The 21,090-nt window shown below is 39.0% G+C and overlaps 1 protein-coding gene across 2 annotated transcripts in view; it reads right to left on the reverse strand.

Annotated features, from left to right (window-relative positions):
- The window catches only part of AGL (amylo-alpha-1, 6-glucosidase, 4-alpha-glucanotransferase), a 73,193-nt gene extending 57,241 nt beyond the window's left edge, over positions 1–15,952 (reverse strand). The window contains exons 1-5 of one of the 2 annotated variants that reach the window (XR_004032714.1): positions 15,407–15,952; positions 14,699–14,848; positions 5,615–5,825; positions 4,905–5,071; positions 2,609–2,812 (exon numbers count right to left, since the gene is read on the reverse strand). Coding sequence is in view for 1 of the 2 variants with exons in the window: in XM_003260103.4 (XP_003260151.1) it covers positions 2,609–2,812; positions 4,905–5,071; positions 5,615–5,825; positions 14,699–14,780 (664 nt within the window). In the remaining variant the exon portion in view is untranslated. The remainder of the gene's footprint in view (positions 1–2,608; positions 2,813–4,904; positions 5,072–5,614; positions 5,826–14,698; positions 14,849–15,406) is intronic. The other variant, XM_003260103.4, reaches the window with a different exon arrangement.
- Between the last annotated feature and the right edge of the window lie 5,138 nt (positions 15,953–21,090).

Here is a 21,090-nt window from a genome sequence, read left to right on the forward strand (position 1 = left end):
GAGGTTGAATTCTGCCGGATAATACTTTTTTAAAAGAAAACTGGCTGAGCATGGTGGCTCACGCCTGTAATCCCAGCACTTTGGGAGGCCGAGGCGGGCGGATCACTTGAGGTCGGGAGCTCAACAACAGCCTGACCAATGTGAAGAAACCCCGTCTCTACTAAAAATACAAAAATTAGCCGGGCGTGTTGGCGCATGCCTGTAATCCTGTAATCCCAGCTACTTGGGAGGCTGAGGCAGGAGAATCACTTGAACCTGGGAGGCGGAGGTTGCGGTGAGCCGAGATCGCGCCATTGCACTCCAGCCTGGGCAATAAGAGTGAAACTCCGTCTCAAAAAAATAAATAAATAAATAAAATAAAGAAAGAAAGAAAGAAAGAAAGAAAACTTGTTTCACAGAAAGGATATTACAATTTCCAACACTTTTCAAGTAAGGCTGTGGCAAGGTTTACTTCTTTTACATTGCACAGAATCTCTCAAATGTCTCAGAAATATAGTCTGTGGTAGAGACTGCTGCTGTACTCAATTTTATCCTCCTTTTCTTTCTTTAGTAATGAAATTCCCAAGGTTCAACTTTACACATAGCTGACAAACTCAAGACTACACTGCAGGTCTCCTTTAAGGTAGGTATGGCAAAAGACAAATTCCTGTGACGCAATGTGAACACAGTAATATATATCATATCATACCCAGAAAGACATGCCTGCCCTTTCCCCATTTCCACTGGGGAGAATGTGGTAGCAGGAGCTGGAATAGCCATATCTGACTAAGAATTTGAAGCAAAGTGTTGGAGACTGCAGAGCAACATGAGAGAAACTAGTTCCCTATCACCACTGAACTACCATTCTAGTCCAGGAACGCCTATCTAATCTTTTGTAAGAAATAAATACAATTTTAGCCTTTAGTCCCTATGTTTTTCTGTTATAGCTCTTAAGCCATATCCTAACTCATACAATTTATAACTCATAAAATGCCATTATGTGGTTTGATAAATTTGATTTCAATAATATAGATCTCAAAGTGATTATCAAGACTGTCAAATTTTCCTTTAAATATAACTTTTTACATTATTTTGTAAGAGATGGGGTCTCATTATGTTGCCGAGGCTGGTTTCAAACTCCTGGCCTCAAGTCATCCTCCCACTTCAGCCTCTCAAGCAGCTGGGATTACAGGTACAAGCCATAGCACCTGGCTTAATAATGTCAAATTTTCAAATGAAGAATACTGAGTTCTTGGGTATTACGAAGTTTTCACTGTAGAATTGGAGGCTTGGTTTCTAGGTACATGCAGAAACACCAAATTTTAGAACGTACCTATTTCTTTACCTAACTTTGCCATTATGATTAGAGATTTTTATTTATATTGATGAATCAGATTTATGAGCTTTTAAATATCTTCATAGTTTCTATGGTTACTTGGAGAACTGTTTTATGAAACAGCAGATTATATCTTTTAAATGTTTGTACCAACTAGAATTCTTGTTCTTTACATATGCAAATCAGTGGTTTCCAAACTTTTCTACATTGTAGCATACACGCAAGATAACATTTGTAAGGTAAAGTGGGTTAAACCCAAAGCTGCTGATGGCCAGGCTTTGTCAGGCTAGGCCAGGCCAGGCTCAGCTCCTCTGACAGGCGAGGGCAGCAACAATTTCCTCAAGGTTTGCTAGCTAGAAAAATCTGATATATTTTAATAGAATTATATATCACTAAGAAATCTTAAGAACCAAAACAGACTAATTTTAATAAGCTCTTTTAACATGTAGAAGACATAATTTCCAGATACAACTTCTGAGAGTTTACTAAAAAGTTTCTCTCCAAATAATAGAAGTCATTCAGTTTTTTCATATATGCTATAGTACTATAGTAACAGAGCGCCTGCTAATATAGGATCCATGCGTTACTTGGGAAAGTATTAATAGAGTAGTCTCCTCTTATCCTTAGTGATACCTTCTCCAAGACCCCAAGTGGATGTGTAAAACTATAGATAGTATCAAACCCTCTCTCTCTCTCTAGATATATATATATATATTTTTTGATATATTCTTTTTATCTGATAACTGAGCAGGCTATTAAGTAACTAGTGGACAGGTAGGGTTTACAGCATGGATGCACTGGACAAAGGGATGAGTCACATTCCAGGTGGGATAGAGCAGGATGGCATGAGAGTTTGTCATGTTACTTAAAACAGCATGAAAATTAAAACTTCTTTATTGCTTATTTCTGGAATTATTCAATATTTTTGAAATATGATTGACTGCAGGTAACTGAAACCTCAGAAAGCAAAACTGCGAATAAGGGGGGACTACTGGATTCTAAGTTGAAATATGTGATCATTATGTTCCTTCTATGATCACTCTCCTGTATTTATAAGCATCAGATGCAAGATACTTATATATTGACTTAATCCTCAATTAACAATGTTTTCTTTGAAAGGAAAAATATTAATTTTTTAAGTGGAAGGACACCTAATCATCATTTGTGTTTTTAAAATTTATGTTAGCCCCTTTCCTTTCCCTTTCTTTCTTCCCTTCTCCTGTTTGTGTGTGTATGTGGGTGTGTGTATAAATTCTCATCAAAATTAATGAAGGTAGTCAATGAAGCTCATACCAGTATGATTGTAGACAACATCAGTAATACAAATAACATTCCATTCCTTTTTTAATTTTTCCACTAGCTGTCCAACATCATTCCAGGTACACTTTCTATTAGGTCTTGAAAAGTCAGGATTTAATTCTAACTGATTGGCAAGGGAATAGCATGACCTAGATAGTCCAAGAGTCTGCAGTGGGGTAAAATGAATCATGTTGTAGCCTGCAAAGCAAATAAAGGAAAGACCATTGTAAAAACAAACAAACAAAACCAGCCTAAAATGAAGAAAATATAAATTTAAACTTTCTTAAGTAATTATAAATAGCAAGGCAAGCATGCTGCTGGAAAAGAGGTCAAACACTTGGGTTCAAATCCTAACTGTACCACAAGAGACTTCAAGCAAGTTTATTTAAATCTTTCAAGATATGTGTCCTCATATACAAGACAGAGATAATGAGATAATATTTGAAAAAATTCACACACACTGCCTAATTATTAGAAAATTTATATACTTACATGTAGTAAATTTATCCTCTACGAGTATATCAACATGTCTTTCTACTACTTTTAATGTTCCATAGTACTTGTATTCTGTTTTAGTTATGTCAGTGAACTTCTCATTCCTTTCTTCATATATTATCCAACTTAAAAGCAGAAAATTAATATTGAGATCAGGTGCAGTCGTTTGCACCTGTAATTCCAGCACTTTGGGAGGCCAAGGCAAGAGGACTGCTTGAGCCCAGAAGTTCAAGACCAGCCTAGGCAACACAGTGAGACTTTTGTCTCTACAAAAAATAGATCAGGCCACTGCACTCCAGCCTGGCAGTCTGGGTGACAGAGTGAGACACTGTCTAAAAAAAAAAAAAAAAAAAAAAAAAATATATATATATATATATATATGGCTGGGCATGGTGGTTCATGCCTGTAACCCCAGCACTTTGGGAAGCTGAGGTGCGCATATCACTTGAGGTCAGGAGTTTGAGACCAGCCTGGGCAACATGGTTAAACCCCATCTCTACTAAAAATACAAAAATTAGCCAGGTGTGGTGGTGCATGCCTGTAATCCCAGCTACTAGGGAGGCTGCAACACATGAATTGCTTGAACCCAGGAGGCTGCAATGAGCTGAGATTGCACCACTGCACTCCGGCCTGGGTGACAGAGTGAGACCCTGTCTAAAAAAAAAAAAAAAAAAAAAAAAACAGAAAGAAAAGAAAAAATCAATATTGCCCTTTGTTTAAGAGTAAAATCCAACTTAAGTTTCATTTTGCTCTTGGTATTTATGGTAGCACGTCTTCTACACAAAAGATGATTAACCAATGTTTGTTGAATTAAAATGAAACATAATGATAATACATTTTCCTTCACTTTTCAATAGCTTATTTCTGACTTTTATATGGTAAAGTCTTAGAAATGATAATTGTTTCATTATGGAGCTCCTTCATTTATTATGCTGAACCACAAAATTTGCCATTTTTATACGTTAAAAATGGTTAAGTATCAAAAATGTAATATAGGCCAGGCGCAGCGGCTCACGCCTATAATCCCAGCACTTTGGGAGGCCGAGGCGGGCGGATCACGATGTCAGAAGTTTGAGACCAGCCTGGCCAACATGGTGAAACCCCGTCTCTACTAAAAATACAAAAATTAGCTAGGCGTGGTGGTGGGTGCCTATAATCCCAGTTACTCAGGAGGCTGAGGCAGGAAAATCGTTTGAGCCCGGGAGGTGGAGGTTGCAGTGAGCTGAGATCGCACCATTGCAGCCTAGGTGACAGGGTGACACTGTCTCAAAAAAAAAAAAAAATGGTTTTATCTACTTATATTACTAAATATAATAAGAAACAAAATTAAACAAGAGGCAAAAAGATATGGTTTGGATTTGTGTCCCTGCCCAAATCTCATTTCAAATTGTAATCCCCAATGTTGGAGGAGGGGCCTGGTGAGAGGTGATTGATCACGGAGGTGGATTTCCCCCTTGTTCTCATGATAGTGAGTTTTCATGAGATCTGGTTGTTTAAAAGCATGTAGCACCTCCCACTTTGTTCTCTTCCTCCTTCTCTGGCCATGTAAGACATGCCTGCTTCCCCTTTGCCTTCTGCCATGACTGTAAGTTTCTTGAGGCCTCCCCAGCAATGCTTCCTGTACAGCCTGCAGAACTGTGAGTCAAACCTCTTTTCTTTATAAATTACCCAGTCTCAGGTAGTTCTTTATTGCAATGAGAGAATGGACTAATACACAAAACTTTTGAAATCTATATCACAGAGGATAATTACATTTATTTTTTTAAATAAGAAAAAGAAAGCAAGCTGACATTACCTGATTCTTTTGCAACCCTAAGTCTGCTTTCCCATTCATCAAAAGGTCCCAAACACTTAGCTAAAAATGTCTGAAGAGTAACACAGTCCAAGGGTAGCACATGATTATCAGCACCAACACGTAAAATGGGGTCCACAACTATGTAACCTCCACCACTTTTCTCATTTCTAAGGGAAAAAACAAAACAAAAACTTTTCAGTCAGTGATAGAAAAAAAATCCTCATGTAATATAGTCTGACTCTAACTATAAGGTTAATTGTCCCAAATAAAATATATTTATTTCTAAGCACATAAAATCATTTTAAAAGTTGCAACAAAACTTAATGGAAAAGATACTTTTACCCTTTCACAATCTACATAATTACATGTATAATACACAAAATATCCAAGAATGTTGGTTTAATGAAAAATAAGTATACTAAAACCTATCAGTAATAACAAGGGCATGCAAATAAACCGCAACCTATAATCATGTTGCATGAAATTACTACATTTTAAGATGTTACTTAAAATACATTTACATGATACTTTAGCTCTGCAATGGGCCATATAATTACCTCCTAGAAATCAAAGAATGCTCTATTTGCATCTCAAGGAAGCACTGTAAAAATTGCACTGCCATGGTTCATACAGTAACATTTACAAGTTAGGTGACTTCAAATTACAGAATAAATTAACTTTTTTTCTCACAAACAAAACACCTGACTTACCCTTGAAGGAAATAATACTGAAATGAACCGGATTGTTGCAGATTAATTTTACAGTATTTATCAGAATCATCTTCTCTTTCTGTTGGATTTTCCCAATCCAGAGAACGGAATTTTTCTCTATTAAATGTTTCTCCAGGAAATGGGTAATTTGTATACACGGTAACTGCTTTTCCCTGTAAAGTTGGGCCTAATCGGAACTGTAGTTCATACCCTAAATAAAAAGCACATTTTAATAAACTCATTGTAGGACTTCAATTACCACATTGAAAAATAGATGTTTTATTTAAAGTATTAAAAAAACCTTGATTTTCAATTATGTTTAAAATAACTCCACAAACCTAATGCTGTTTTGGCACTACTTTGTATCCCAATTTAGCTGAATTTCATATTTTAGCAAGTATAGTAAACATCATAGAGCTGTCTGCTCTGTAATGTCTCTTTCTCCTTCCCCTGGAAATGCATTCCTATTCACATAGCAACTCTGGGATGTGCAAATTCTTATACAACCCCATTTACCATGATCCCCCATCCTCACCCCTGAATTAAGTACCCAATGGCGGGCATCTGAGGAGAGACCTTCTCTAGTATTTTTCTAACTGCAACAGAGAAAACTAGTTTCTCTATGGTGTCAGAAAGTTGTGATAGTCTGTAAAACTTGGGCACTACCATGGGATTATTATCTCACCATACCGAAAAAGCTAGTCTTCACTGACAGAAGTCAACCTCTATAGAGGCAGAATTCGGGATTCTAACAGGAGTTCTGAAGACAACTGAACCCGACTGATATCTGCTCAAGTCCAGTGATGTGCTAATAAAGATTTAGCAACTGACTAGGGTGGTGGGAACCTCTGACTTGGAGTGTTTGCTGACTTTCTGGTGGAAATAATCCCGACATGGACAATCTTAAGCTACCAACACGACAACATTGAACGTGGACGTGGGAAGGGATGTGCACAATCAGCTCTTGTGAGCCAGCAAAAGCACCTCCAACACACTACTGCCTATATCCCCATGCTTCATGGTTTAGTTACTAAAGCTGTCTTGTAATCCTGAGAGCCAATGCATTTCTACTTTTGCCCAAGTTAGGTTATTTTTAAAAAAACATACCTTAGACTTGTGCATTGTGTTACAAATATTTTGCCATAAGAGAAAACAAATAAGCACATTACAGTTAAAACTGTACTGTGAAAGAAACATTTTGGTTGGTTTAAAGCAGACTTTAAACCTTCTTTATAATTATTAGAATATGAAAATACTGACTATGGTCAAGTCTATTAGAAATATAATACATATAAATTTTAAACATGAATATAATTTTCAATTAATAATGGGCAATAATAACTGATGAGGCAGGAAAGTTTAGTTCCACTAAACTTAAAGATTAAAATCTTTAATATCTAAGGAATTTCTTTGAGAGGAAAAAAACTAATATTTACCTATTTAATATATATTATTTATAATTTATAATCCTTGATTTATTAAACATCCAACAAAGTAATAAAAGAGGATATACTAACAGGGATATTTTCTGTGAACAAAAGATTTCAGTAAAAGACACTAAGAGAATGCCGTATAGTGAAACTAAGAATTTCTTCTCTAAGCAACTAAATGTACTTTTTCTATAATACAATTTGGCATTAATATATTAAGAATGTTTATATTTTTTGATCTAGGAATTTTATATAGATTTTTTGAGAAAAGTATCAGTGATGTAAACAGAGATTATGTATAAGGATATTTATCACAGCCTCATTTATTGAAATTAAATAAACTGACAACAACCTAAATATCTAATGATTGGCAATGATTAAATAAATTATGGTAAATCTACAAGCTGGCATATTATAAAGTCATTATAAATCATGTTATCAAAAGATATTTGGCCAGGCACAGTAGCTCACACCTGTAATCCCAACACTCTGGGAGGCCGAGGCGGGAGGATCACCTGAGGTCAGAAGTTTGAGACCAGCCTGACCAACATGGTGAAACCCCATCTCTACTAAATGCAAATAGCTGGGTGTGGTGGTGTGCACCTGTAATCCCAACTACTCAGGAGGCTGGGGCAGGAGAATTGCTTCAATCCAGGAGGCAGAGGTTGCAGTGAGCTAGGATTGCACCACTGCACTCCAGCATGGGTGACAGAGCAAGACTCCATTAAAAAAAAAATTTAATAACCACTTTTAATTTATTCTATTTTGTTACATTGTACACATTTATGTAGAGCTTTTAAAATATCTTCTGGAAAAAAGTATGGCTGAAACATGGCAGTAGGCAGGGAGGTAGAGTACATACACCATAATACTACTACAAATAGGGGAAAAAGGGAGGCTACAAAATTGTTTAGATAGTATAATCCTAATTTTAAAAAAACACAGAAAAAATGCTTTTTATACATTTGCATAATTTTCTAATTAGGGAAATCATTTTAAAATTAGAGCTACAATTATGAAGGGATAGACTAAGAAATAATTACAGAAAGAATTAAAACATGAAGTAAAATACTTAGTGACTGAGAAGCATAAACATTTACATCTCACAAGAATGACTAAATTTATCATTAGGAGAAATAGTGTCATTCTGAACAAGTACAAATAGCAGAGATTAGCTGTCTGGGTATATGTGTACAACCTGTCCCCTGTTAAGTTTATACAAATACTGTTTTTATAATTACACAAGGATTCAGAGAACTTGCAGAGCAAAGGTTAAAACTCATCTAAAATCTCCAAAACAGTATTTGGATCAGTGCTCTACCTTCAGGAAAAAACCCCAATAATTCCCAAACTAAGTCATTATTTATATAATATATATGTACGATGTTCTAATAGATTATATAAATTATAAAACACAAAATTTAACTTAATGGGATAAGATATAAATGAAATAAATAATATTTAAATAATACATTTAATTTATTAGCAGGTAGAAAAAACCTTTTGGCTCTCACTACAAATTAATATTGATAATATCTCTCAGTGAAAACAATGTAACTAAATAAATTTCATTATTTTAAAAAGTCTTGGTTTTAATATTTTGTAATAAAGTGATTCAAAGATTTCAAGTTCTATTTATTTTGGGTAAAATCATATAATGATGGAAGAAGCATTTCTAAAAATATATATTCAAAATGCTTTCACTATAGCAAGGGTTGGCAAAGTGTATCCAGCCCAATCCCCATTTCTGTAAATGAAGTTTTACTGGAACACAGCCACATCCATTCATGTATGTTTACCTATGGCTGCTTTCCCGCTACAATGGGAGTCGAGTCGCTGCAATAGGGAGTGCACTGCCTGAAAAGCTGCAAAGATCTGCGATCTGAACTTTTGCAGGAAAACACGTGCGAAACTCTGCTCCAAGCATCAATTTCCTTCAAAAAAGCACTTAACTTTCTCACTCATGTTTATATCAGAGTTAAGTTTTTATTTTTTCTGAAAATATTTTCTAAGTATCATACTATCTAACGCTACTTGTTATTTCTGAAAAGGACAAATCTCAAACACTTTCTAACTCATCTTTTAAGTTTGATCACCTCTGTGAGGTAAAATAACTATTCTTGGTTACTCTACCTCTCCTTACAAAGTAATAGAGAGACTCTGTTATTTAAGATAATATAACCTGTAAAGCTACTTAACCTAGCTTAAGTCAAAGTGCAATTCATGGCAACATACTGCAAACAAATGAGGGTGTGATTGTCAACCCCTTCCAGACCTACAACCTCTACGTTTTCTTCTGAGTATGCCTTTTTTGTTTATAACTTATCTGACATACAAACTGAGAGCATAATTCATATATTAACATAATTCAATGTTGCTAACATATAACAGACTTAAAAAACTAAAATAGGTAGAGAGAAAAGAAAAGAAAGGGAAGAAGGAAGGAAGGAGGGAGGGAGGGAGGGAGGAAGGAAGAAAGGAAGGAAGGAAGGTTGGTTATATTTTCTTTCTGTAGCCCAATAGATGTATCAGTGCATACCCCGAGGGATACATAGCCACTCTGTAGACCTCTAGTGCAAATCACTGAAACTAAAATTTTTATATACAGTAAATGAAACATCAGAGAGCCCAGAGTAGGTCATATTCCATGACTCAGTTTGCTAAAATTAGCTGAGGTCATAGCAGTACATGGTGTGGCTATCTTATTCCTCATACTAACGCTAGGATACTTAACTTGCATTAGCCATGTCTCTCTTGTAGGCAACTAGCATAATGAGTGATTAAACTATTATTGTAAATAATATGTTCTATCTTTTCCCCTCCACTCAATTTATAGAAACTCAATCTTCTAATCAAAGAACCTTTATGTCTAAATATTTTCTTTAAAAAAATAGTAAAAATTATAAATTTCATCAACCTATTTAAAATATGGAAGAATTTCAGATTTGGGAAGTAATTATTTTGTTCATTATTCTTTTTTTTTGAGACCAAGTCTCGCTCTGTTGCCCAGGCTGGAGTACAGTGGTGTGATCTTGGCTCACTGCAACCTCTGCCTCCTGGGTTCAAGTGATTCTCCTGCCTTAGCCTCCTGAATAACTGGGACTACAGGTGCATGTCACCACATCCGGCTAATTTTTGTATTTTTGGTAGAGATGGGGCTTCACTATGTTGGCCAGGTTGGTCTTGAACTCCTGATCTCAGGTCAACTACCCACCTTGGCCTCACAAAGTGCCGGGATTACAGGAGTAAGCCACCGTGCTCGGCCTGATTTTGTTCATTATTCTACCACTAAATGAGATAGGAAATAAGCAAAAAAGCTATGATTTGTCTAGAAAAGATCATTATTTAGTCTTGTACTTGTTGAACTGGAAGAATCTATAGAAATATCAGTCTTAAAAACGAGGAGGAATTCCTTCTTATAGAAAAGAAAGAAGGAAAGAAATATGAGGGCTTTGGTGACCAATTAAATATGAAACAGCCAAAAACTGCCAGAGTTTTTCTTCACATTTGATTGGTTACCAAGTCCTCTGAACTTGAAAATAACTCATACTTTGTCCTCTCTTTTTCTTTTCTTTCTTTTTTTTTTTTTTTGAGTTGGAGTCTCGCTCTGTTGCCCAGGCTGGAGTGCAGTGGCACGATCTCGGCTTACTGAAACCTCCACCTCCTGGATTCAAGCAATTCTCCTGCCTCAGCCTCCCAAGTAGCTGGGATTACAGGCACCTGCCACCACGCCTGGCTAATTTTTGTATTTTTAGGAGAGACAGGGTTTCACCATATTGGCCAGGCAGGTCTCAAACTCCTGAACTCAGGTGATCCGCCTGCCTTGGCCTCCCAAAGTGCCAAGATTACAGGTGTGAGCCACCGCGCCTGGCCTTGTCCTCTCTGTTTCAACTCAGACCGTTCAATCCTTTTCTTTAATCAGATGTGCTTTTAAAATAGCCTTCTCAATGCTTCGTCTCCAATGTCCCTTCTCTTCCACTCATCTTTCACATTTCAAATTATCTTCTAAAATAAAATGATCACACCATTACTGCAAAAAAAGGTGGCATATTCTCATTTATAACATTTGGATATATTTACTGGTTTTAACCAGAGTTATAAAGTCAACCACATCATTCTTTTTTCATAAATCCTTCAATTTCCCTCTTCAAACAGGTTAGCTTTTACAATTTTTGCTAGTTTTAACTAGAGTTTTAGTAATCAATCAGCAGTACACTGCACTAGGTTTGTAAGGCTGTCCCTATCCTCACAGATTTTATTTTATTTTATTTTTCATTTTTTTTTAAGATAGAGTTTTGCTCTTGTTGCCCAGGCTAGAGTGCAATGGTGTGATCTCAGCTCACTGCAACCTCTGCATCCCAGGTTCAAGTGATTCTCCTGCCTCAGCCTCCCAAGTAGCTGGGATTATAGGCATGTGCCACCACACTCGGCTAATTCTTGTATTTTTAGTAGAGAAGGGGTTTCAACATGTTGATCAGGCTGGATGGTCTCGAAATCCTGACCTCGGGTGACCCACCTGCCTCGGCCTCCCAAAGTGCTGGGATTATAGGCGTGAGCCACCGTGCTCGGCCCTTTATTTTTGTTTTTTAAAGACAGGGTCTCACTCTGTCACCTAGGCTGGAGTGAAATGGTGGGATCATAGCTCACTACAGCCTTTAACTCCTGGGCTCAAGAGATCCTCCCGCCTCACCCTCCTAGGTAGCTGGGGACCACAGGCAAGCACCATCATGACCAGCTAATTTTGTTTCTTTTTTTATAGAGATAAAGTCTTACTATATTGTCCAGGCTGACCATGAACTCCTGGCCTCAAGTGGTCCTCCAGCCTCAGCCTCCCAAAGCACTGAGATTACATTGTGAGTCACCTGCCCTCATCAATTCTCACGGATGTTAAACCCTAGTCTGACACTGTAAGACTAACAAGCTTTTAGACACTGCTTCATTATTTGGCACTTAATAGTTCTGTGCTCATTGTGTAACTGTAAATCAAATGAAGCAGACAGTGAAAAATTAGGCAAAGACTTCACAAAGGAGGTGATATTTTAGCTGAAAGTTGAAACTTAGGCAACACATAGACTGACAGTAAATGGGATTTAACAGATATAAAGGAATCTGCTGGGAGTACGGGTATAAGGACAGGCATGAGAAGAACTGCTGAGAAGGGAATTAACAGGAATGACTTGGGCAACTGTAAAGATCTATGACATTAATGACGGAGAATAATGAGATACAATTTTGGCTAAGGAAGGTGTAGTCTCATTACAGAATGTCTTGGAAGTCAGAGAGAGGTATTTAAATTTGATTTTATACATATCACTTAATAAAAAAGGGAAGAGATTGTATAAGATTATTCTGGCATCTATATTCAGCCATACAGAATAGACAGGCAATCAGAGATATTTGGAAAGAAATTGCAAGCTTAAAAAGAGACTGCAGGAAAACAGAAGAAATCATCAAAAAATGTAAGGTTTCTACCCTGGGAACTATAAAAATGGAGATGCCACGAAATAAACAGGGAAGCTGAGAAATAAAGAAGGATTGAGAATGGGGAGGGGATATTTTTGGACATGCTAGATTTAAGCATATCCAAGTCGAGCTATCCTAATACTATTCTATTGCATAATATCAGGTTGAAGCCAAGGTCCAGGGTGAGAATACATGGAGTGATTCATATCAATGCCTTATATTTATTTAGGGCTTTATTACTAAAAATTCATGTATTATTACTTTTGAGTCTCAAAACCTAGAAAGGTAGAAGAACAGAAATTACCACTTTCATCTCACCAATAAAGAAATTAATGCTCAGAATTGGGGCCATGCCCGGTGGCTTATGCTTGTAATCCCAGTACTTTGAGAGGCCAAAGAGAGAGGGTTGCTTGAGTCCAGGAGTTCAAAATCAACCTGGGCAACATAGTGAGACCCAGTTTCTACAATCAAAAAAAAAAAAAAAAAAAAAAAAAGGCCGGGCGCAGTGGCTCACGCTTGTAATCCCAGCACTTTGGGAGGCCGAGGCGGGCGGATCACGAGGTCAGGAGATCGAGACCACGGTGAAACCCCGTCTCTACTAAAAATACAAAAAAATTAGCCGGGCGTGGTGGCGGGCGCCTGTAGTCCCAGCTACTCGGAGAGGCTGAGGCAGGAGAATAGCGTGAACCCGGGAGGCGGAGCTTGCAGTGAGCCGAGATTGCGCCACTGCACTCCAGCCTGGGTGACAGAGCAAGTCTCCGTCTCAAAACAAACAAACAAAAAAAATTAGCGGGGCATAGTCATGCATGCCTGTAGTCCCAGCTACTTGGGAGGCTGAGGCAGGAGAACTGCTTGAGCCCAGGAAGTCGAGGTCGCACTGAGCCATGATCATGCCACAGCACTCAGCTTGGGCAACAGAGTAAGACTCTGGCTCAGAAAAAGAGAAAAGGAAAAAAAAAAAAAAAAAGAAATCAATGCTCAGAATTAATGTAACTTGCCCCAAGTCAGCTTGTTAGCAGCAGAGCCAGGATTATTCTGGCTCTAGATCTATCCTTGTCATCAAACGCCGAAAGTTTCCAAGAAGAAAGCTCAAGGCCTTTCCTCCAAAAGTAGTCATCAGCACAGAGGCAACAGTTGAGGCCATGAGACTGTAACTAATTCTTTGAAGGAGAACAGAAAAAGAAAGAATTCCTAGCAGATACCCATAATTAATTAAAAAGTGAAGGGAAGAGAGCCCAGTAAGAGACACCAAGTTGACAAGAATATGCGACAGGATAGGGGGAAAAAAAAATCAAAACCAGAGAAGTGCAGACTCAGGAAAGCCAAAAATGGAGTAGGTACTCAGTGATTTTAAATGCCATAGTTGGAAAAAGACGCGGATTTGGCATGAAGATTAACACACTGTATGTGTGAAATTTTTTTTCAAAAAGTTAACTCTTAAAACATCAGGGAAATTTAAAAATTCCTTTGAAAGGTTTATGACTATCAACATCCATTTGGTACATTAATAAGGGGGACTGTATTTTTCATATATTACACTTCTTCAATGTTGAAAAATTACAAAGGCTAAGAAAATAAAACATCTATTAACTAGCTTTGTAGAAAAGTAATTTGATCTTTAAATACAGATCAACTATATTTCAACATAACCAGATGAGTTATTGCACTTTTTATTTGGTAGGAAAACATTTTCAGCTTTTACCTACTCCACATTTGAGAGGTTTTTGATATACATAAACAATAGTTTACTATACTTTTTGCTGAAATCTATTTTGTCAATTCAAAGGTTCAACAAAGGAAAAGAGACAGTTATATAAAGGCAAAACTACATGCATACCCAAAGCAAAATTACATACGAAGTAATTTACCAACTTTTAATAGTAAATGTTATTAGAAATAATATGGTCAATCTTCTGATCATATATTTAACTTCAATCTTAAGTGGGAATTAGTATGCAGAGAAAAGTGAACTATTTTATCCTTCTCCTAACATGAGGGATATAAAATATTCTTAATTCAAATCAACATTGATTAGTGATATATGGAAAACACAGCACCATCTTTGCACAAATCAAGTTTTAGATCCTTGGAAATAATATTTATCTTAAAACTTTAAAAAATTTAACAGGACTGCCAATGAATTAAAAGTTTAAAAGACGCAAATGAGCAAATCAAACAACTTGCTACTGACCTTGTTCAAGTCTGAAGAGGGTCTTTTCCAGCTTCTCCATTTCGTTCAGAAGTAAAATTCGAATCTGTTTACTGTGCCCCATTTTGGCTTCTAGAGGATTTGAAATCTTTCAGAAGAATTAAAAGAACTCCACAGTCGAATGAGTTACCCCTATGAAACAAAAAGGAGTTAAAATATCGAAAATAACTATTGCCTTAAACTCTCCAGAGCTGACAGCGGCACTTACATGTTCGAAGTGCGTTTTATGCCTAGCAGAGCAATGAAAGAGAATGAATCTTACGACTAATAAGATTCGAGAAGGCAAATTAATAGTTGTTTCCTGCCTTTGAGCACAACCAATAAGACCGAAATAAAAATGCTGTATTATAGATTCTTACAATTAAAAAATCAAAAACCTAGAGCATTCTCAGAGAAAAGCAATACACTAGGAAAGCCTCAAGTCAGGGGGACATTCCCAGCCCCAAGCTACAGGGCTCTGGAGACTCGGAATGGCACTTCTGCTTACAAGAGATTAGTCTGCTCAAAGATAACAGGTGGGCGATCTCCCCATTCCCAAATTCGGGTCGCCAGCCACCAATGGGGAGATGAGAACACAGGGAAGCAGTTGTTGCCTCTGGAATAGCTGCCGTAGACAGAAGATGTACAGAGTGAGCTATAGATAGAAAGAATGCGTTTCCCCGCGAGGCCAGCGGCATTCCTAGCACTTACGCCGAGCGAGTTATACGTGCGGCTTCTCGGGCACTGCAGGACCCGCGACTCTGGTGCTACGGTCGGGGGGAGGGGACGCGGAGAAACAGAAGGGGAAAGGTTGGCTGCCCAGCCGCTCACAGAAGCCGCAGCCCAAGGAGGGCCGGGCGCCGTGAAGGGCAAAGGGAGGGGCGGCGGGCGACCGGGGTAGGGCCGAGGCAGCTGGGTGAGGAGCAGGCAGTCTCAGCGACTCCGCCTCGCGCGGGTTCCTGGGCACACCCGGGACCCCACCGGGCCGTGCGCGCACTCGTCCCAGGTGGGAGCGGACCGTACCACTGGCCCATTTCCGGGAGGCTCGACCCGCCCGCCCCGACCGCTAGTCTCGCGAGAGCGTGGGCACCGCACCGTCTCAGTCCGCTCCGGGCCGGGGGACCTGGAGCTGGCTGCGGCGGAGGCCGGGAGCTGCGCTTTCTCCCCGCCACGGGGAAGGTGTAGCGGCCAAGGCGCGGCCTTCCTTTAACAGCCTGCGAGTTCACGGTTGCACATTAAAATCCCGCGGTACCGGCTGTGAGCTAGGTTGAGCTGCACAGTAGAATCTTTTGGTGGGAAGGGCTGAATGGTGAGGGGCAAACGACCTGGCTTCTGGTGCCTTTTGTACCACCACGTGTTTTGTTTCTTTGTTCTGATAATTTTTACTTAGCCTAAGTTCTCAGAGCCCTGATTTCTAAGTGTCTAAAATAAGGGGCCGTGACAGTGACATTCCATCCAACACGTGTCCATCATTTTTTTTTTTTTTTTTGAGATGGAGTCTCGCTGTTGCCCAGGCTGGAGTGCAGTGGCGCGATCTCGGCTCACTGCAGGCTCCGCCCCCCGGGGTTCACGCCATTCTCCTGCCTCAGCCTCCCGAGTAGCTGGGAATACAGGCGCCCGCCACCACGCCCAGCTAATTTTTTTGTATTTTTAGTAAAGACGGGGTTTCACTGTGTTAGCCAGGATGGTCTCGATCTCCTGACCTCGTGATCCGCCCACCTCGGCCTCCCAAAGTGTTGGGATTACAGGCGTGAGCCCCCGCGCCCGGCCTCTACGTGTCCATCATTTCTAGTGCTAACAGACAAGACACATGTTCCTGAATGCAGACCCAGTAGGTAAGGTGTGGCCAGTTTGCAAACCATCGAGAGTGCAAACACCACTGATACTTAACGGTATCCAGGTGTACCTAATGTACACTAGATAGACCCGGAGATCGTCTGAGATTAAGCTGCACTTATGTTAGGCCAGTAACTCAGAACTTTTTGCAGATGCTTAAGGAGATTTAATGCCTGAGGGTAAAGGAAAACCCATCCTCCAGGGCTTTTGGAGGGCTCCTAATGGTCATGAGAAAATGGACGGAAGATTTGGTTAACTAAGACTTGTGGGGTGTGGAGAAGATTCTTGCATTCTTTCTTGTGGGATGACTGTAGGTCCAAAGAGGATATAGGTTAAAAAAAAAACCCATACTGTAGTATTTGTTTGTTTCTATAGATTTCTGAGAATGGCTAGTTGCAAATGGTCCGTAACTGACTTTGGGAACCCACAGCTCATTTTCTGGCCCCTACTATTTGCCAGGCACATAAGGTGCTGGGAATGCAGCAATAAAACAGTCAGTGCCCTCAAGGAGCTCCTACATTTTATTGGTGGGAGACAGATAAATTAAATAAATTATACAGGATATAATATATCCTATATAATAAGAAGGATATATTATATCCTATATATATAATAGGAAGGGGGAAGTGTGGAAGAGTAAGCAGAGAGAGGTTTGCATTTCTAAATATAACGTTCAGTAAAGTGATGCCAAACTACGAGAAAGAAGAAGTCTAAGGTAGAGGGTTACATGTAGAGGTATAGGAAGTACAAAGGCCATGAGGCAGGAGCATACTTGGTGAACCGAAGAAGGTCACCACAGCTGAGGGAAGAAGGGAGTGGTAAGAGATTAGGACAGACAGATGGGGCAGGAGAAGGGGTCAGGAGCACAGATGGGTAACCAGATCTTTTAAGGCTTTGTATTCCATTGCAAGGACTTGGGCTTTTAAACTTTAGAAAAAAGGCCATGGAGGCCGGGCGCGGTGGCTCACGCCTGTAATCCCAGCACTTTGGGAGGCGGAGACGGGCGGATCACGAGGTCAGGAAATCGAGACCATCCTGGCTAACACGGTGAAACCCCGTCTCTACTAAAAATACAAAAAATTAGCCGGGCGCGGTGGCAGGCGCCTGTAGTCCCAGCTACTCGGGAGGCTGAGGCAGAAGAATGGCGTGAACCTGGGAGGCGGAGCTTGCAGTGAGCCGAGGTCGCGCCACTGCACTCCAGCCTGGGCGACAGAGCGAGACTCTGTCTCAAAAAAAAAAAAAAGAAAAAAAGAAAAAAAGCCATGGAGGTTTTGAACAGAGGAGTGACATAATCTGATTGACCTTTTAAAAGGATCGCTCCACAACTTTATGGGAAATAGTTGAATAAACTGTAGAGTGTAGCAAGGAAGGAAGCAAGGAGACCAGTTAAAAGGCTATTTTAGTTATCCAAGCAAGAGAATGTGACTTGTATGTGTTTTGTGTGTGTCGGGGGGTTGAGGGTGATGGGGGGGAGGTGGTATAGCAGGTGGTGTAGTTGCTGAATTCTGGACTATTTTGAAGGTAGAACCTACAGGATTGGCTAGTGGAGAAAGGAGTCAAGGATGACTCCAAGGTTTTTGGCCTGAACGAGCAGAAAGCACTGTCCAATAGAAATATTGAGTGCCACATAGGTCATTTAAAATTTTCAAGTAGCCACATTAAAAAAAGTTTTTTAAATACAAAAATTAGCCAGGCGTGGTGGCACATGCCTGTAGTCCCAACTACTGTGGAGGCTGAGGCAGGAGAATCGCTTCAACCTGGGAGGTGGAAGTTGCAGTGAACCCAGATTATGTCACTGCACTTCAGCCTGGGTGATAGAGCGAGACTGTCTCAAAAAAAGAAAAGAAAAAAGAAAAGAAAAGATAGTTTTTTGAAAAAGGTAAAATTAATTTTAGCAATATAATTTACTTAATATATCCAAGACATCATTTCAACATATAACCAGTAGAAAAAGTTACTTTATTTTATTTTATTTTACTTTTTGAGACAGGGTCTCATTGTCACCCAGGCTGAAGTGCAGTGGTGCAATCATGGCTCACTGCAGCCTCAACCTCCTCCCTCAGCCTTCCTCATCCATTCCCAGTAGCTGGGACTACCAGATGCATTACATTTGGTAAAAGTATTATTTCATAAAACTTCTATTTCTGTTACTTATGTTTTGGTGTACTGAGTCATGTATTCTTACTGGAAGGATTATGGTTAAAAACAAGATTGAAAGTGATTGTTCTAGATTGCATGCTGTGTAAAATGATAATTCATGATTATGAAGTGGTGCCTGGTGTTGAATCCCAGCTCTGCCACTAACTAGCTGTGAAGCTTTGGATGGTACTCAACCTCTTTGGGCCTTGGTTTTTCCAACTGTAAAATGGGGATGAAAGTAGTATCTATTGTTAAGTAAATGAGGGCTTAGAACTGTGCCTGATAGAGACTAAGTACTAGTGTACATACATATGTTAGCAGAGTGAGGCCCTGACCATGTTGTGAAAACAGATCACATTTATGTTTGTCTTCAAGTTCTCCCTTTCCATGTCCCCTCCCACTTTCAGTCTCTCCTATAACTATCTCATTACACTGCCCTCCTGTTGATCACTGTTCTCCAGGGCTCCAAAATTAGCCTTTCTTGCTGTCCTTTCTCCAGTAAAACTCTCACTTTAATGCCCAGTGTTGCAATTAGATATAAGGAGTAAAAGAGATTGATGACATCAATTCCTTTAGTAGTGATTTATTCTCATACAAATGCTTGAATTTTACAAGATGTGTAAATCCAAATCATCTTAATCTTGGAAATTTCATATTTTGAATGAAAATGAAGACTGCTAAGTAATGGAACCATGATTAATATGATGTGCCTCTAAGATTAATTTTACAAGCTACACAGTCTCCTTTTTGAAAAAGAAAAGTCACATTATTGTGCTATTTGTGAAGTTCTTGGAATGCCAATGAATTTGCAGTCTAGGGCTACAGTGGTGCCATGTGCAGCCTTCATTTTAATGCACATTTGTCATGTGCCTGTCCTGTGCATGACAGTGATCTATATATACACAATAATCTCATGCTGTAGTTGTCAGGAGAAGGCTCGCCTTGAGGAACATCTGATGGATAACCTCAACTATTTGGCAGTGACTCTAGTGCTTTCTAAAACATTGATGTTAATGCATTTGGGGAGTGGGAGGAGGACTGTATTTGGAAAAGACCTTCTCCAGCGTTGTGTGTATGTGTGTATGCTTTCTGAAAGGAAAAGAGTTATTTGGGTTATTATTTATAATTAGGTCCCAATCCTGTGACCTTGTGGATCTGAAATGGATGGGGCTGCCTTATATTTGGTTTTTATATTCTTTGGCATTTTCTGTGCACTTTTTTTTATAGTGCACCATTATTATCATGTCATAATTTTACTTTGTAAAATTTGGAGTTGTGTTTTCAGAATCCCTTCTAAATTGAACAACTTATTTTGTGCTTCTGAAATATCCAGATACAGCCAGTGAGAAGCAAAAGGGAAGCTGGGAAAAGAAATAGAGTTGAAGCTGGAGAAGTGGAAGACTTGAATATAATGACACAGAGGTATGGAAAATCGGAGAGAGATTTTTTTTTAAATGAGATAGAAAGCAGACTTTAAAGGCAAACAAATCTTGGATTCGTTTTAATCACTCTGAATCACAATTCATTCACCCATAAGATGGAGAGAACAAGACCTCACTTGCAAGTTTGGCATGAAGATTAGAAGAAAAAAAGAAAGCATTTGAAGCATCTATTCTAGCACTTAGCATATGGTAGACTTTTAATAATAGTTTTTTTAAAAAAGAAGGGGTTACATCTAGTTGTCCTTGCTGGGTTCAAGATGGTAGTCAGACAAATCAGATGAAGGCCAAAGGTTCCAGAAAGTTTCTTACTTTATGAAGAGGGGATATAAGAGTGAATTCAGAGAGCAAAATCAGAGTTTCAGCCCGAATTAGAAAACAGAGAAAAGGCAGAACCTAAGAATGAAATGAGGATTAGTCAGTATACAATAAATATTTATTAGAAAATGTATTGAGATGTACATAAATAGTGGTAAATATAGTTGTATTTCTATTCAAAACAAAACTTGAGCTCTTAGAGTTTGCATAGGAAAAGTCCTTTAAAAATTCCTAATCATGGATATAATAAATTAGTCAAAAACAATGTATGGAATGCTTTGCATGCATGACAGGAGGACACTCAAGAGGCTTTTTTTGGTGGTGATCTTTCCTTTTTTCTTAGAGTAGATCTTTAAAATGTTGTTTGGCCCCAATTTAAAAACGAAATCATTTACTCTTGCAAATAAATTTAGCTGCTTGTTGTTGGGAGCAAGCCTCCCAAAGTCTGGCCATAAACTGGCCCCAAAACTGGCCATAAATAAAATCTCTGCAGCAATGTAACATGTCCATAATGGCCATAACGCCCAAGCTGGAAGGTTGTGGGTTTACGGGAATGAGGGCAAGGAACACCTGGCCCGCCCAGGGCGGAAAACTGCCTAAAGGCATTCTTAAGCCATAAACAAAAGCCTGAGGATCTGTGTCTTAAGGGCGTGTTCCTGCTGC

The sequence above is a fragment of the Nomascus leucogenys genome, chromosome 12 (genome assembly GCF_006542625.1).
Source record: "Nomascus leucogenys isolate Asia chromosome 12, Asia_NLE_v1, whole genome shotgun sequence".
Taxonomy (NCBI): Eukaryota; Metazoa; Chordata; class Mammalia; order Primates; family Hylobatidae; genus Nomascus; species Nomascus leucogenys.